Source organism: Pteropus alecto, unplaced genomic scaffold, assembly GCF_000325575.1.
Source record: "Pteropus alecto unplaced genomic scaffold, ASM32557v1 scaffold75, whole genome shotgun sequence".
Lineage (NCBI taxonomy): Eukaryota > Metazoa > Chordata > Mammalia > Chiroptera > Pteropodidae > Pteropus > Pteropus alecto.
The window spans coordinates 1,656,714-1,675,183 of record NW_006440638.1 but is presented as its reverse complement, the minus strand read 5'-3'; the positions used below and the strand labels follow the sequence as shown (position 1 = coordinate 1,675,183).

The 18,470-nt window shown below is 32.7% G+C and overlaps 1 protein-coding gene across 1 annotated transcript in view; it reads left to right on the top strand.

Annotated features, from left to right (window-relative positions):
- The window catches only part of ATR (ATR serine/threonine kinase), a 136,272-nt gene that overhangs the window by 14,276 nt on the left and 103,526 nt on the right, over positions 1-18,470 (top strand). Inside the window, 13 exon segments of the mRNA XM_015593746.2 lie at positions 2,051-2,142; positions 3,432-3,581; positions 5,113-5,990; positions 6,821-6,999; positions 7,475-7,666; positions 9,141-9,331; positions 9,808-9,960; positions 10,557-10,749; positions 10,976-11,238; positions 12,129-12,319; positions 12,401-12,501; positions 12,688-12,859; positions 13,776-13,946. Coding sequence (XP_015449232.1) covers positions 2,051-2,142; positions 3,432-3,581; positions 5,113-5,990; positions 6,821-6,999; positions 7,475-7,666; positions 9,141-9,331; positions 9,808-9,960; positions 10,557-10,749; positions 10,976-11,238; positions 12,129-12,319; positions 12,401-12,501; positions 12,688-12,859; positions 13,776-13,946 — 2,926 coding nt within the window.

The window sequence follows — 18,470 nt, the reverse complement described above, 5'->3', positions numbered from 1 at the left end:
AAGATGAAAAGTTCTGGAGAGGGATGGTGGTGATTGTTGTAGAATAATGTGATGTGCTTAATGCCATGGAACTATACACTGTAAAATAGTTAAAATGTGAAGTATATTATGTGGAGTATAATAAAAAAAATTCAAAGGACATTTTAACAAATGGATTTTATTTGCTCCTATTGATATCTCTCTCCTCGAAATTCTAACCTTGATTTCTAGAACATGCCTGTTATGGTTTTTCTTTTCTGTTTCTCTGGCTCTCTTTTCCTTTCTCTTTCTTGGCTTCTTTAACCTAAATTTAGGATTATCTCTTTGTTTTATTACTTATTTCATTTGCATTCATATCTAAGGCTTCCACTACACCTAGCTCTGGTAGAGGCAGATTATATAATCTCTATAAATGCCAGTCTCCTTGTATACAAATTAAGGTTTAATATCCCTATTTTTTTATTGCTTGTGAAAAATGAAGTAATACAGACAATGGCTAGCCTTGTTTGATAGGTATTATTGTATAATGATAACTGAATCTATATCTTTAGGCTAGATATTTTTTGAGGTCTAGAACTGTAATTCCAACAATCCTTTGGACATCTCACTTAATTGTTCCCTTGAAACCTTTGACTCGGTATTTCTAAAACTGATTTTGTTTTTCTCCCCAGAGCTATACTTCCTTTTGATGAATAATCTTAACAATCCACCCTGGATGCAGGGCTAAGTTGACTTATCAGTCTCCCCCAGTAATCTATGTTTTTCACTTCCCAGCAGTAGCTTCTGGTATTTTGCCTGGTATATAATAGGTGCTCAAAAATGTTTGTTGATTACATGAATAACTGTATTATTCCTTATCCTATATGATGGAATAGACTTCTTACTGTATTCTTACATTCTTTTCTGTGGTGGTTTACACCAAATCATGAAGTTTAAGTTGAATTCATTCAGGATTCTAGGATATCACTCTTTTTTTAAATTATTGTATCATGTCTTAATATTATTTTTTTTGAGTGGCCTTAAGATGCAATATGTATATTTTTTCTTAACACTTTATTTAATTTTTATTGTGAAAATTTTGAACATACAAAAAAAAGATGTTATATTGATTTCCCATGTACTCATCACCTAACAATTATCAATTCATGACCCTCTTCCTCTCAATTCAGATTACTTTGAAACTAATTCCAGATATCATTTCATCCATAAATATTAGTATTTATGTCTAATGGATGAAGACTTTTGAAACATAAAACAACCATTGTCACACCTAAAAATAATAATTTCTTAATGACATCAAATGTCTAGTCTGTGTTCAAATTTTCCCAATTGTCTTATATTGTTTTCTAACTATTTTGCGCCAGAATTCAACTTAGGGTCATACATTGTAATTGGTTAATATGGCTCTTAAGTTAGTTATCTGACTCCTCTCTCCCTTGGGATTTATTTGTTGAAGAAACTGTGTTATATAGATTTTTAAAAGTGTAGATCAGCACTACTCAGAAATATAATGCAAGCCACATATGTAATTTAAGGTTTTCTAATTGTCACAGTATAAATAGAAATATAATGCAAGCCACATATGTAATTTAAGGTTTTCTAATTGAGACAGTATAAAAAATAAAATGAAATAGGTGAAATTAATTTTAATATGTTTATTTAACTCAATGATATATGCAGATAACATTTCAACATGTAATTAATATAAAATTATTAATGAGATATACTTTTTCATACTAATATTCAAAGTCAATATGTATTTTATATTTATACAAATTTATATCAATTTGGACTAACCACAGCTTAAGTGTTCAATACCAACTACATGTTGCTACCATTTTGGGCAGGCAAGACTAGGTTTTGCAGATCATCTGTTGTGTCATTTAGCATGTTCTTTTTTTCCCTTATAAATTGGTAACACGTATTTAGATTTTCTGTTCATTTTTAAACCGAAGAAACTGAATGTCAGCATCAAAACTAAACACATTAGATAAGTTCAACTTTAGAGAATTCTTTACAAATGAAGTTGCAACTCCCTTTAAGGGTTAAAAACTTTTTATTTGTATTTTAGTGCCAGTCCAGAGGACTATAATACAGTTGTACAGAAGCCAAGACAAATTCTTTGTCAATTTATTGACCGAATACTAACAGATGTAAATGTTGGTAAGACATAATTATTTCTTATATAAACTATAAATTAAATTGTTTTCCATATATACAACATTATGCAAGCATTTTCTCCATGTTTTATAGAGTTAGTATTTATGTAGTTATTATTTACAGGAAAGTTATTTACAGTACTAGTTGTTACATAATGTGCATTAGGCTTTTAAAGTAATGATGTTTTTCTATTTGTTATCTAGATTTTCTGCTGCTTACTATGGTTCTTTGATAAAAGATAATATAGATAAAAAAATATTTGGCCAGTTCCATCGTAGCTAGCTCTTATGCCAGTGGTTGAGAAATAACAAATGTCATAAAAACTCTTTAAATAAGAATTGGTGACTTTGTGAGTTGTTGAGTCAACTCTTTTTGTGTTTCCTGTCTGCGGCAATCTAAAAGACAAACTACAAACTTGGCAAGATGATGTCATATCTGTCATAACTGTTAAAAACACATTCAAAGGGTAATACAGAGTGCCATTTGGCTCATGGTTTATAAATTTGATTCCACATTTGGCACAGATTTTATGACTTGTGATAGTTATTTATTGTTTCTTTTTCAATCGGTAAAATTATGAGTTGCTGAAAAATAATAAAGAACTAATGAATGCTTGCAAGATATGTTTTCATGTGGTGCTCCTATTTAGACCAGCGGTCCCTAACCTTTTTGATACCAGGGACCAGTGCTCCTGTGAGAATAATGACTGAAGATCTGAGGTGGAACTGAGGCAGTGATGGTAGCTCTGGGGAGCAGCTGCAAATACAAATGAAGCTTCACTCACTCGCCCGCCACTCGCCTCCTGCTGTGCAGCCCAGTTCTTAACAGGCCACAGACTGGTACTGGTCTGCGGCCCTGGGGTTGGGCACCCCTGGTTTAGACCACTAGCCCCCTCTGCTTGTCCAGCTCTTCTTCATTTAGGAATCAACTCCTTCACAACACCTTCCCACACACTTGTTTCCTTTATTCTGGATTAGTGCAATCAGTGTATTGTATTATAATTATTAGTTTGTCTGACACCTGATCGTGAAATTTATTTTATTTAATACTTGGATTTTAGCATAGTGCCAGACATATGTAGTCCTATAGTACATGTTTGGTGAATAGATGTATAATAGATGAATGAGCATGATTATTAAACATTTAAAATTAGAAGGGTAGGATTGTAGGGTTTAGCCCCATCAATTTAATATGAGCTAGACATAATTATGGTCACCAAAATCTAGTTTCTTAACAAAAGAACTGTCGTTGAATTTGTCACAACTCTTTAAAATGAATTTTTTATTTTTTAGTTGCTCTAGAACTTGTAAAGAAAACTGACTCTCAGCCAACCTCTGTGATGTTGCTTGATTTCATCCAGCATATCATGAAGTCCTCCCCACTCATGTTTGTAAATGTGAATGGAAGCCATGGGCAAAATGAGGCCAAAGCCAGTTGTATTGGTAAGTCCTGCTGTTTGTACATTCACTTGCCATCTATTTTATGAAATCTGCCTTCTTCTCTTCTGAAGTATAACATAAAAATTAAGAGACATTTTGGTAAAATTTTCTATAAATTGTGGGAGCCACATGGTAATGGTTAATTTTATTTTGTGCATTCTTATTTTTTTCTTCTGTTATGAATGAGGTACCCAGAATGGATCGGAAGTAATCTAATTTGTTTATTTTCCATTGAACACTTTAACAGTTTTTTTTTTTTTTTTCTGGTTTTGGTAATCCCTTTTTCTAGATCAGGCATTAGCAAACAATGGCTCACAGGCTGGCTCCCTGTTTTTGTAAACAAAGTTTGATCCTGACACAGCCTTGGTCATTCATTTACTTATTGTTTGTAACTACTGCAAAGGCAACATTGAGTAGTTGACATGGAGACCATATGGCTTTTGAGCCTAAAATATTACCTACTTGACCCTTTAAGAATGAGTTTGCTGAATTCTGTTCCAGATGTTGAAGTTTTATTCTAGGCTTTATCCTTATTGTTCACACTGCTTTTGTCCTTTTATTGGCTTCCTCCTAAAGATGTAAAGCAAACATTTTTTAAAAGAAATATATATGTATATATTCATATGTATATGTAAATACACACATACACACAATACACAGAGTATTTTGAACTTTCTTGTTTAAATTTCAGCACTCAACTTTGATAGCATGTCCTCCAAAAAGCCTTTTCTGATCACTACTGCTGATTGCCAGCCTTAGGACTGACTGGCTTAGTTGTTCCTTCTAAATGCTTGGTTAGTATAGAGTGTTCTGCATTTCCTCTATCATAGTGGTTTTTAAACCGTATTATAAATACCTGTTTGTCTATATTCTTTGCCACACTGTTTTTTAAAACAGTAGATCATGACCCATTAGTGGGTTATGAAAATGAAATAAAATAGACTAGAAAGTATCATAATATACTGTGTATAAGAATAAATACTGTTTCATGAAATTTTTGTTTTATATATTTAAATAAACATGCATATCTCTACTGGGTCATGATATAAAATGTATCTCAGGTTCAGTCACAAAGTTTGAGAAACTATTATAGGATTTATGAGGAGAGGACTGTTATTTGTTCTTGTGTACTTAAGACCACGTTACCACTCAATATATACTTGTTGAAGGGGTGGTAATAACTATAACTTCCACTTTTTGAGTGTTTATTTAACATCAGGCATTATGCTGAGAATTTCACATATCTTATGTGATCCCCACGATAACTGATAAAGTAGATGTCATTATTTCCTCTTCATAGATGAAGTTGCAGAGGGTCAGAGAAATGAAATGTTCACACAACTAGTAAGTAGAAAGCTAGGACCTTTCCTGTTTGACTCCAAAATTGGTATTCTAAATTACTATTATATTTCCATTGTTTAGGGAATGTTTTAGACTATTTTGTTAGTGGTTTCTACTTTGAAAGTAAATTATTAAGCATTTACCAAATTAATTAGTAGTTCTGATCTATTTGTTTAATATCTTTATTTCAAAGACTTCAGTAATTGGATCATAACAAGACTTCTGCGAATTGCAGCAACTCCATCCTGTCATATGTTACACAAGAAAATCTGTGAAGTCATCTGCTCATTATTATTTCTTTTTAAAAGCAAGAGTCCTGCTATTTTTGGAGTACTGACAAAGGAATTATTACATCTTTTTGAAGACTTGATTTACCTCCATAGAAGAAATGCAATGGGACAGTTTGTGGAATGGCCAGTGGTAGTTAGCCGATTTTTAAGTCAACTAAATGAACATGTGGGATATTTACAACCAGCTCCTTTGCAGTTCATGAATATGGAAAATTTAGAATTTATTGAAGTCACTTTATTAACAGTTCTCATTCGTATTATTGCAATTGTGTTTTTTAGAAGGCAAGAGCTCTTACTTTGGCGGATAGGTTGTGTTCTGCTGGAGTGTGGTAGTCCAAAAATTAAAGCCTTAGCAATTAGTCTTTTAACTGAACTCTTTGAGCTTGGAGGACTACCAGCACTACCAGCCAGCACTTTTTTCAGCTCATTTTTGGAATTATTAAAACACATTGTAGAAATGGATGCTGACCAATTGAAGCTCTATGAAGAGCCATTATCAAAGCTGATAAAGACTCTGTTCCCCTTTGAAGCAGAATCTTATAGAAATATTGAGCCTGTATATTTAAATATGCTGCTGGAAAAGCTCTGTGTCATGTTTGAAAATGGTGTGCTTATGCGGCTTAAGTCCAACTTGCTAAAAGCAGCTTTGTGCCACTTACTGCAGTATTTCCTTAAATATGTGCCAGCTGGGTATGAATCTGCTTTACAAGTCAGAAAGGTTTATGTGAGAAATATTTGTAGAGCTCTTGTGGATGTGCTTGGAGTTCAGGTAGAAACAGAGGTAAGTCATTTTTAAGGTTAATTTGTTAAGTATGTACTTTTTCCCTCGGTTTAGTGTATATATGCAAGATGTGATAATGAGAAAATAGAATGTCTTTAACAATGTACACTTAGAATGGGATGATTTTCATAATCTACTTTGGCTCTCTTAATGGATTTTTACTTTGATTTTAGACAGATTTGTTTACTAAGTTGTTAATAAACTGCCAATAGAGTAGATTGATTGAAAGAAGAATTTGTGAAGTGTAAGCGTGTTTATTGCATTATTAATTAAAAGGAGGCCAGTTATCAACTTAATTGCAAAAGCTTTGAACACTCACATAGATTATATCTTTGACAGGCTAAAATCAGTCACTTTTAGAAAACCTATTGGTACATGGTACAAGTCATGCCAAATTATGCCTCTTTTCCTATTTGGACTGTGGGAGATTAGCAGCACAATGAATTAGTCAGATATGCAGTAACTTGATTAAATATTTCACCTTATTTTATCTATAAGACTTCTGGATTTATAGTTTGTAAGAAGTTAGTAATTTTCTTATAGAATAAGAAATTTATGGCATTTGATAGAAGGAAAAACAGGTTATAGGGAAAAGGATTTGTTATGCTTTCTAAGACTATAGAATAATAGTAGTTCAAGATATATGTATATAAAGACTATGAAATAATATAGATTAACTTAGGCCTTTGTTTTGTCTCATGAGACTCCAAAATAAATTTACCTTATTGGAAAACATATAACTACTATGTAATGTACTTTTGCTGTCTATGAATAATAATATAAACATATTTTCTAAGAGATAGCTTTTGAAATTATTTTTGTTTTCTTAGTATTTGTTGGGCCCACTTTATGCAGCCCTAAAAATGGAAAGTATGGAAATAATTGAGGAGGTTCAGTGCCAAATTCAAGAGGAAAACCTCAGTGGTAATAGTGATGGAATATCACCCAAAAGGCGTCGACTCAGCTCATCTTTAAACTCTTCCAAAAGAGCACCAAAACTGACTGAGGAGTATGACCTTCATTGTTTTATTTAGTCATTTAGTAAAATTTTATTCACTTTTAAAAATCACCTTTACTTAATGTTTCGACTTAAATACACAAAGAATATTTGTTTTTCTAAAGGTAGTCAAAAGAATGCTTAAAATATTTTAATAGTTCTAATATGAAAGATTTCATGGTTAAATATGGTTACTTAAAAGACTTTTTAAAGCCTTTACTTGCCTGTCTAATTTAACTTTTCAATATATGAAAAATCTCTGAAACTATATATCTATCAATAATTAAAAAAAATATGAACAAATAAATATTTTTTTGTCATGTGGCCAAAGAATTTGCATGTTTTCTCCAGTCCTGAAAGTTGTGTTAAATCTTAGGATAAAGTTTAGTAGCTGACGTTACATGTTATCTTTTGTTCGAAATATTTTTCACATTTGAACCAAACTTAAGTATAAATATATTTATACTGTGGTTATAATTAATTACAGAATTAAACATGTGGATATGAACAACAAGAGCATATTATGGAGTGCGCTGAAACAGAAAGCTGAATCCCTTCAGATTTTCCTTGAATACAGTAGTCTAAAGAATTCTGTTATTGAGACTTTAGAAGGAATTGCTGTTGTCCTACAGCTGACTGCTTTGTGTACTGTTCATTGTTCTCATCAAAACATGGACTGGTAAAACAACTTGTATTTTCTGGGTGGGTTTAGTAAATTTGGATTTATTGTTTAAGAAACATCATTCACTTGATTTGTGTGATCTTAGAACACAAATTTTTCAATGAAATAGAAATTTGTTTTTTATTGAGTACCTGCTAAATGCTAAGCACTGTGATAAATACTGTACATAACTTAATTTTTACAATTCTGTGAGGTAAATGCTATTATGTCCACTTCCCAAATTAGGAATTGAGGTTCAGAGAAATTGAGGCTTTTTTTTTTTTTGGGTGGGAAGCCTAAACTAATTTTCCTAGGCATACATATTTACAAAGTAGCAGAACACATTTTTATACAACTCAAAAGCCGTTGTTCTTTTAGACATTAAGTTAAAAGAACGTTTCTCTTTGATAACAAGAGTAAGACTTTATAGTGGTTACCAGAGGGAAAGGGGGGTGGGGAGGAGATAGAAAAGGGTATAGGAGGTCAAATATATGGTCAAATCTCCAGAAGGAGATTTGACTTTGAGTGGTGAATACACATGAAATGTATATAATGTTATTAACCAATGTCACTCCAATAAATTTGATAAAATTAAAGAAAATAAAAAGCATTCTCTGATTAAAAAAATAGGAATTTAGAACTCTTGAGAGGTATATTTTTGGTTCAATATTCTTAATATAGTTTAATTACTCTATCAGAAGAAACAAGTAGTGTGAACCTTCTCTGAACATTTAGTCTTAATTTTAGTGCACATTATAGACGAACACTTTGTTAATTTTATACATGATCATGCTGTATTTTCTAATTCACTCTTAACTAGCCAATACAAAGTCATAGAGATGTTTTTAAAGAAACTATATTAATTCACATTGCATTAATTGGAATTTGAGATAACTTGAAGGAATAACTAATTAGGCTGAAGTCTAACCTCTTCCTATTATTAAGAAAGAGTTTACTAAGCCAGTTAATTATACAGGCAAGCCTGGTAATGCCACATTTAAATATCCTAGGTTAATTTAATTACCAAATCTTAAGAGTGATTTAGACAGACATAAAGAGATTAAACTTAAAATAATAATGTCAGGGGTGGCTCCATAGTGTAGTAGTTAGCATGTCTGCTTTACATGTAGAAGGTCCTGGATTTGCGCCCCAGATGGAGCCACTGACCATACACCCTTGGTGTGCTAGGCCCCCTGAGTGCACCAGGGGTGCCAGGCCCCGGGTGTACTCCATGAACTGGGAGGAGATGACCCGCCTTCAGAGATCCAGTTCTTAAGGGGAAATGGCAACATCTATAGGTCAGGGATGGAGATGGGGCAGAATTAAAGAGGGGAAGAAAAAATAATAACATATTCATTGATTTGCATATTTACTTTGAATTGGTTTAAAAAAAAGGTTAGTTTATACTCATAATTCTTTTTCCTTACTACAATATTAGGTTTGACTAACAATTCATTTTAATTCTTCAACTTAAAAAATGTATTAATTGCAGCCATAATTTCGAGGACTATCAACAGAAATGTAAAAAGAAACCTTCAATAATGATAACTTGGATGTCTTTGGATTTTTACACAAAAATGCTTAAGAGCTGTAGAAGTTTGTTAGAATCTGTTCAGAAACCTGACCTGGAGACAATTATTGATAAAGTGATAAAAATATATGATGCTTTGATTTATATTCAAGGTGAGTACAAATAAGCAGTAGATCAAAATAACCTTTAAAGATAATCAGTGTAGAAGTAGGCTTTCTCTTTTGCATAAGGCCCAAAGGAACAAATATTTGGAATAGCCACAAGTTTTCTGATATCAGTTCTGCTATGCTTGTCAGTAATTTCCAAGTTCCACATTTATTTGTGTAATATTTTGATTTGTCTTTTTTCAGTTATAATAGCAATTATAACTTCTAAATTTTTTGATTTGAGAATCTGAAGAATGCTATGGTCCTTCTTAAAAATGTATAGATGCATGTTTTTATGGTGACATTTAAGTTTTTAGGAATCACAGACCTCAGAACATCATCTTTATGTTAAGAACTCCTGTTTATTGAATTTTCGTTCTAATTCTCCTTGATGTTTTGAACATCTTTTTATTGGAAGAAAGGCACAGGTAGATATGATTAAGGAAAAGATATAATTAATCACCTGTTTTGTGTTTCAGTAGTTAAAACTTCATTTGAAGATCATATTCTGGAAAATTTATGTGGAATGCTCTCACTTCCATGGATTTATTCCCATTCTGATGATGACTCTTTAAAGTTGACCACATTTGCCACTAATCTGCTAACATTAAGCCAGAGGATTTCAGATAGCTTCTGTAAGTGGTCACAAAATTCTATGTGTGTGGTTTATTTTGTTTTAACTTATCTCTATATGGGACTTCTAACACTTAACATTTCTATTATTTCAATAATTCAAAGAGGAGGTACATTTCTAATAATAAAAAAAGGGGTTAGACATGTAAAAAGTTAAAATTTGTAGGATTTGTACATCCTCAACTCTGTTCTGCCACTTTATTCTCTAAAAATGTCATTCCAATTTACATTCCTGTTGGCAAAATATGGGAGTTCTCATTGTTTCACATCCTCACCAACACTTCATTGTCACACTTCAAAATTTTTGCTATCTAAAAAGAAGAAAAAAAAATCAAGGAGGTAACTATCTAAGAACATATTTTTTCATTATCTGATGGGTGTGATTTTCAATTTGCATTTCCCTGATTACGTAGTAATGTTGCATAAAGACTCTTTTAAGTGCATATGCTTTGTTTTTGGAAAGAGAGCTTTTAATTAAATTAAATATATATATTTCGCGTGTTATTTGACTTTACAACAAAAAATGACTATACGTGTGTATGTGTGTGTATGGATAATTAACACTTAGAAGTTTTATTTAATAGACTTAATTTTTTAGCACCGCAGGCACAATCACGATGTGTGTTTCTTCTAACTCTGTTACCAAGAAGAATATTCTTTGAATGGAGAACGTCAGTTTACAGCTGGGCCCTGCAGAGCTCCCATGAAGTAATCCGAGCTAGTTGTGTTAATGGATTTTTTATCTTATTGCAGAAACAGAACTCTTGTCTCAGAGTTCCCAAGATTCTTATGTATGTATTAATACTTTAATTTGAATATATAACTTGATTGGAAAGATCATGTGTATAAATTTATGTTAATTGCTGGGTATGTAGAGGAAATACTGCTTTTAGTTTTAGAATTAAAATTTTTTTCTTGCAGGCTTTGTCTAATCAGTACTTTTGCCCCAAATTAACTAGGACTATTTAGACCACAAAATTAAGCAAGAAGGTTTATTAACTTTTTTCCCTCCTCTAGAGATAAAGTCAAAGATGATTCTGACATTGTCAAGAAAGAATTTGCTTCTATACTTGGTCAACTTGTCTGTACGCTTCATGGCATGTTTTATTTGACAAGTTCTTTAACAGAACCTTTTTCTGAACATGGACATACCGACCTCTTCTGTAAGAGCCTAAAAGTCACTTCTCAATACGAATGTTCATCTTCTCTACTAAAAGCTTCTGTTTTCAAACCATTACTTTTCTTATTGAAAAAAAAAACACCTAGTCCAGTGAAACTTGGTGAGTGGCTTGTTATTTAAAGTTTTAAAACCTATTTAAGCTCTTTTTTAAAAATCAGTGATAAAATTAGCCTGAAGCCTTAAAAAATTAGACTTGCTTGATAAATTCAGTGCTCATGTAATGATTTTACAAATGGGAAGTCTAGTATTAGTATCTAACAACTAACAAGGGAAGTAATTTCTGGATTCTTAAAATGCTCTTGTGATTTGACAGAATAATGGGGGCATACCTGATGTTTTATTCAATATCGTGAAGTTCAGTATTCTGTATCTTCTTTAGGAGTGATATCAGGTAACATCTTACATTATGACCTGCCACTACTTCGGACCTGTAGAACTTCAAATACTTAGATACTTTGCCCAATTGAGGACTATAAATTATATTTTCTTGACCACTTTCCAGTGGATGGGTTTATTGGGAGCCTGAAATTTACACAATTACTTGGCAGATCCATTTGTTTGGGTTCTAAATTGTAACTTTTTCTCAAGTGTTCAAAACAATATGTGATAGCAAGTTTCTAGGACTTCCTGAATCTTTTAATGTAAAATTAACAGGCTAAAATTGCCCTTAGTTCACAGTTCTTTGGATTAGTAAAATGTGCTTTTAAATCTGGCTCAGCAACATATAAAATCTCAGTGACTAGTCATTTTACAACTTAAAAAATTCTGGAATTTATTTTAGATTTAAATTATAACATTAAATATAAAGAAAATTTAAAATTATAAGCATTTATTTTAATCCTCCACAATTCTATGTGTTCTGCAAATTTAAATACTAAATATTGAAGGCAAATTAGAATTCTATGTAGTGTATTATTTATTAACAATATTTTTTACAGTAAAGCTTAATTTAATTCATTAAATTAGGTATTATATGCTCTCTCCCTTTAGCTTTTTTAGGTAATCTGTATCATCTTTGTAAGCATCTTGATTTTAGAGAAGATGAAACAGATGTAAAAACAGTTCTTGGAACTTTATTAAATTTAATGGAAGATCCAGACAAGGATGTTAGAGTGGCTTTTAGTGGAAATATCAAGCATATATTGGAATCCTTGGACTCTGAAGATGGATTTATAAAAGAGGTTGATACTTTTTATTCTTAAACATTTATATTTTCATAAACCTGGCTTAAAAAATTTAACTAATTAATTTTATTGTGCTAGCTTTTTGTCTTAAGAATGAAGGAAGCATATACACGTGCTCAAATCTCAAGAAATAATGAGTTGAAGGATACCTTGATTCTTACAACAGGGGATATTGGAAGGTATATTTCATAGCATTTATATACTTATTTATTTTGGCCATTTTTCTTTTTTATTTGCCTGTTGTTAGAATTAGTGATATGAGAGATGTCATATTATACAAAGAAATGTGAGATCAACATGGATTTATTTGTGGATTTCCATTTATTTTTTGAGACACTGATGATAACTTTTTTTTTTAATTTTAGGGCAGCAAAAGGAGATTTAGTACCATTTGCACTCTTGCACTTATTGCATTGTTTACTATCCAAGTCAGCATCTGTCTCTGGAGCAGCATACACAGAAATTAGAGCTCTGGTTGCAGCTAAAAGTGTTAAGCTGCAAAATTTTTTCAGCCAGTATAAGAAACCCATCTGTCAGGTGAGAGTCAGCATTGGCCTTGACTGTAGGAAATAGCAATGCTTTGCGAGAATAAAAAAGCAGCATGTATATGTTTTTTTTTTTCTTGCCTTAAAAGATTTTTTTAACATAGTGTATTCAGTTTATTTAAGAGAACCTAAATTTTGGCAGTTTTATATTTCAACATCTTGGACTAAAGATGTAGAATGTAAATAGGAGAGGGGAAAAATCATCTTACAGTAATATATTGGATTATCATGGTAATCTGTTGGTAATCTGTTAAGAGATGCCTTTCTTTTTTTAGCCTTTTAGCGAAAGAAAGAGCTTTTGGTTTAAAAAAGGTTGATACATTTCATGGCTAAAATATTACGATATGTTAAAATACTGGGTTTGGGATGTGGTTCCATAGTGTAGCGGTTAGCATGTCTGCTTTACACACAGAAAGTCTTGGGTTTGTGCCCTAGTGGAGCCACGGTCCATGGTCTGCGGTCATGCCACCCCGCACAGAAAGTCTTGGGTTTGTGCCCTAGTGGAGCCATGGTCCATGGTCTGCGGTCATGCCACCCCAAACAAGCTTGAAGTCTGATCTCGGAAGCTAAGCAGGGTCAGGCCTGGTTAGTATTTGGATGGGAGACTACCTAGGAAGACCAGGTGCTACAGGAATAAATAATAATAAATAAATTTTTAAAACAGTACTGAATTTGCCCTGTGTTGGTGTAATCCTAAGCAAGATATTCAAGTTTCTTAACTGAGGCTGGTTACTCTATCTGTAAAAGGGAGATTATACATAACCTATTTCATTAAGGTTATAAAAATTAAATGAGTGTTAATTCAGATGTGTATAGAACACCGCCTGATACTATGCTTTATGTTACCTTAAAAAGTATTAGTTGAATTTTCTTCCTTGTGTGAAAATTAACAAATCATTTTGTTCTAGTTTTTGGTGGAATCCCTCCACTCCAGTCAGATGACAGCACTTCCTAATACTCCGTGCCAGAATGCTGAGATGCGAAAACAAGATGTGGCTCACCAGAGAGAAATGGCTTTAAATACCTTGTCTGAAATTGCCAATGTTTTTGACTTTCCTGATCTTAATCGTTTCCTTACTGTAAGTCGTGTAGTATAGTTGACTTAGTTGAGGTTATCAATTCAATATTTTCTGTTTATTCTAGATTTTTTTAAAAGAAAATCTGGCAAGTACATTGAGGAGCTTACAGACTCTAGAATTTCAAATAAGTGTTCTTTTGACTGTGATATGATGTTATTTATGTTATAAAATTTAAGTTCATGTTGATTGGAGTCATTGCTTTATGTGGTTAGCTATCATGAAGGATAATGCTAATTAATGATAATTAATTCTGTTGACTGAGCCCTATGTCTTTTCCAATAAGAGTTGATAGTATTCTATAATAGTATCAGGTATATAGCATAGTGGTTAGACATTTACATATTGTATAAAGTGATCCCCCAAATAAGTCTAGTAATCATCTAGCACCATACATAATTATTACAGTATTATTGACTGTATTCCCTTTGCTGTACTTTACATCCCTGTAACTATTTTAGAACTATAAATTTGTATTTCTTAATCCCTTCACTTTTTTCACTTTTTATCTATGAGTCTGTTTCTGGTTTTTTTGTTCGTTAATTTTGTTCTTTAGATTTTACATATAAGTGAAATCATAATGTGAAATCACATGGTATTTGTCTTTCTCTACTGACTTACTTCTCTTAGGACTCTCTAGGTCCATCCATATTGTCACAAATGGTAAGATTTTGTTCTTTATTATGGCCGAGTAATATTCCATTGTATATATGTACAACATCTTTATCCAGTCATCTATCGATAGGCACTTAGGTTGCTTCCATATCTTAGCTATTGCAAATAATGCTCCAGTGAACATAGGGGAACATATATCTTTTCGAATTACTGTTTTGGATTTCTTCAGATAAATACCCAGAGATAGAATTGCTGGATCATAAGGTCCTATTCTTAATTTTGGGAGGAGCTTCCATGTTCTTTTCCTTGTTGGCTGCACCAATTTATCGTCCCATCAACAGTGCATAAAGAAGCCATCAACAAAATGAATTTCCTCCAAATCTTCAGCAACACTTGTTGATTTATTAATGATGGCCATTCTGACATGTGTGAGGTGATATCTCATTGTATTTTTAATTTGCATTTCTCTGACATAATGACATTGAGCATCTTTTCATATGTCTATTTGCCATCTATTCGTACTCTTTGGAGACATGTCTATTCAAATCCTCTGCCATTTTTTAATTGATTTGTTTATTTTTTGGTGTTCGCTTGTATGAGTTTTTTTATACATTTTGGACATTAACTCCTTATTGGATGTATCACTGGTGAATATCTTCTCCCATTTGGTAGGTCGTCTTTTCATTTTGTTGATGGCTTCTTTTGCTGTGCAAAAACTTTTTAGTTTGATATAATCTCATTTGTGTATTTTTTCTTATGTCTCACTTGCCCAAGCAAAATATTACTAAGAGCATGTCAGGGAGTTCACTGCCTATGTTTTCTTGTAGTTTTATGGTTTTGGATCTTTAAGTCTTTAATACATTTCAAGTGTATTCTTGTACTTGGTGTAAAAAAGTGTGCTGGTTTCATTTTTTTGCATGTATCTGTCAAGTTTTCTCACACTATTATTGAATAGAGTGTCTTTACCCCATTGTATTCTTGCCTCCTTTGTATTAGAGTAATTAACAGCATAGGCATAGGTTTGTTTTCTGGGTTCTCTATTCCGTTCCACTGATTTTTGTCTGTTTTTATGCCAATAACATGCTATTTTGATTCCTGTAGCCTTCTAGTATAGTTTAGTATCAGGTGTCATGATACCTCCAACTTTGTCTTCTTTTTCAAGATTGTTTGGCTATTCAGAGTCTTTTGTGGATTATTTGTCTTAGTTTTGTGAAAAGCACTATTGGTATTTTGATAGGGATTGTATTGAATCTGTAGGTTGCCTTGGATAGTATGTACATTTTAACTATGTTAATTCTTCCTAACCATGAGCACAGTATATGCTTCGATTTATTTCTATCCTCTTCAGTTTCTTTTTCAGTGTCCTATAATTTTCTGAGTACAGGTATTTTACCATCTCAGTTAAATTTATTACTAGGTTTTGTTTTTTTTTTTTTAAGCTTATTGGGGTAACATTGGTTATTATAGTTATATAATTTTCAGGTATCCATTATAATTTTACATCTATTTTATTCTATTGTGTGATCACCACTCAGAGTCCAGTTTCCTTCAGCTACCATATATTTGATCCCCTTTACCACTTCACCCTTCCCCAATCCCCCTATATTTAACCCCTTTTACCCTGTCTACCTCTTCCTTCCTCTCCCACCCGCGCTACCCACTGGTAACCACTAGTCTATTGCCCATGTCCCCAAGTTTCTGTTTGTCCTGTTCATTTATTGATTTTAGGTTTATATCCCACATATAACTGATATCATGTGATTTTCAAATTTTTTTGTCTGGCTTATTCTGCTTAGCATGATTTTCTCGAGGTCCATCCATGTTGTCACAATTGGCAGTATTTCATCACTTCTTATAGCTGAGTAATATTCCATTGTATATATGTACCACAGCTTCTTTAGCCAATCATCTATTGTGGGACACTTCGGTTGCTTCCATGTCCTGGCTACTGTGAAAAATGCTGCTGTGAACATTAGTGTGCAAATATCTTTTCAGATATGGGTTTTCAAGTCTTTAGGGTAAAATACCCAGTAGAGAGATTGCTGGATCATATGCTAGATCAATTCAGAACCTCCATACTATTTTCCATAGCGGCTGTACCAATTTGTAGTCCCACCAGCAGTATATGAGGATTCATTTTTCTCTGTATCCTCTCCAACATTTGTTATTACTTGTCCTATTGATTATAGCTATTCTAACAGGTGTGAGATGGTATCTCATCGTGGTTTTGATTTGCATTTCCCTAATAGCTAGCAATGTTGAACATCTTTTTATATATTTGTTGGCCATTTGTATGTCCTCCAGGTAGAAGTGTCTGTTCAGGTCCTCTGCCCATTTTTTGATTGGATCGTTTGTTTTTTTTGTTGTTATTGAGTTGTATGAGTTCTTTATATATTTTGGATATTAGGCCCTTATCGGAGGCATTGCTTGCAAATATATTTTCCCATTCAGATGGGTGTCTCTTTACCTTGCCGATTTCTTTTGCTGAGCAAAAGATTTTTAGTTTCAGATAGTCCCATTCATTTATTTTTGCTTGTACTTCCCTTGCCTTTGAGGTCAAATTCATAAAATCCTTTTTAAGTCCAAGATCCTTGAGTTTAGTTCCTATGTTGTCTTCTATGAATTATATTGATTCTGGTCTTTATTCAGGTCTTTGATCCATTTTGAGTTAATTTTGGTGTGTGGTGATAGACAAAAGTCTAGTTTCATTCTTTTGCAGGTGGCCTTCCAATTTTCCCAGCACCATTTATTGAAGAGGCTTTTCTTTCTCCACTACATGTTTTAAGCTTTTCTGTCAAAAATTATTTTCCCATATAAATGTGGGTTTACTTCTGGATGCTCAATACTGTTCTACTGGTCCATGTGTTTGTTTTGCTGCCAATAACATGCCGTTTTGATTCCTGTCACTTTGTAGTATAATTTGAAGTTGGGCAGAGTGATGCATCCAGCCTCATACTTTTTTCTGAGGATGGCTTTGGAAATTCAGGGTCTTTTGTGCTTCCATACAAATCTGATGATTTTTTGTTCTTTAAAAAATGCTGATGGGATTTTGATGGGGATTGCATTAAATCTGTATAATGCTTTAGATAATAAGGCCATTTGAACTATGTTGATTCTACCAGTCCAAGAACAAGGAATATCTTTCCATTTCTTTGTATCTTCTTTGATTTCTTTTAATAGGATCTTGTAGTTTTCATTATATAGGTCCTTCACATGTTTTGTTAAATTTATTCCTGGGTATTTTATTCTTTTTGTTGCAATTAGAACATTTTTTTTCACTTTTTTTCCTGACACTTCATTATTAGAGTATAGGAATGTTATGGATTTTTGAACATTGATTTTGTATCCAGAGACTTTACTGTATTTGCTTATTGTTTCTAATAGTGTTCTTTTGGAGTCTTTAGGGTTTTCTATGTAGAGAATCATGTCATTTGCAAATAGTGACAGTTTGACTTCTTCGTTCCCTATTTTATATCTTTCTCTTGTTTGATTGCACTCGCTAGAACCTCCAATGTTATATTGAATAACAGTGGCCATAGTGGACAGCCTTGCCTTGTTCCTGATCTTAAAGGAGAGGTTTTTAGTTTTTCACCATGAAGTATAATGTTGGCTGAGGGTTTGTCATAGATGGCCTTTATTATGTTAAGGTGCTTTCCTTCTATGCCAATTTTGTTGAGTGTTTTGATCATAAATGTATGCTGTATCTTGTTGAAGACTTTTTCAGCATTTATTGATACGATCATATGATTCTTATTTTCTAATTTATTTATGTAGTGTATCACATTAATTGATTTGTGTAAATTAAACCATCCCCGTGCCCCTGGGCTGAAGCCCACTTGATCATGGTGTACAATCTTTTTCATACGTTGCTGTATTCGGTTTGCTAGTATCTTATTTAGGATTTTTGCATCT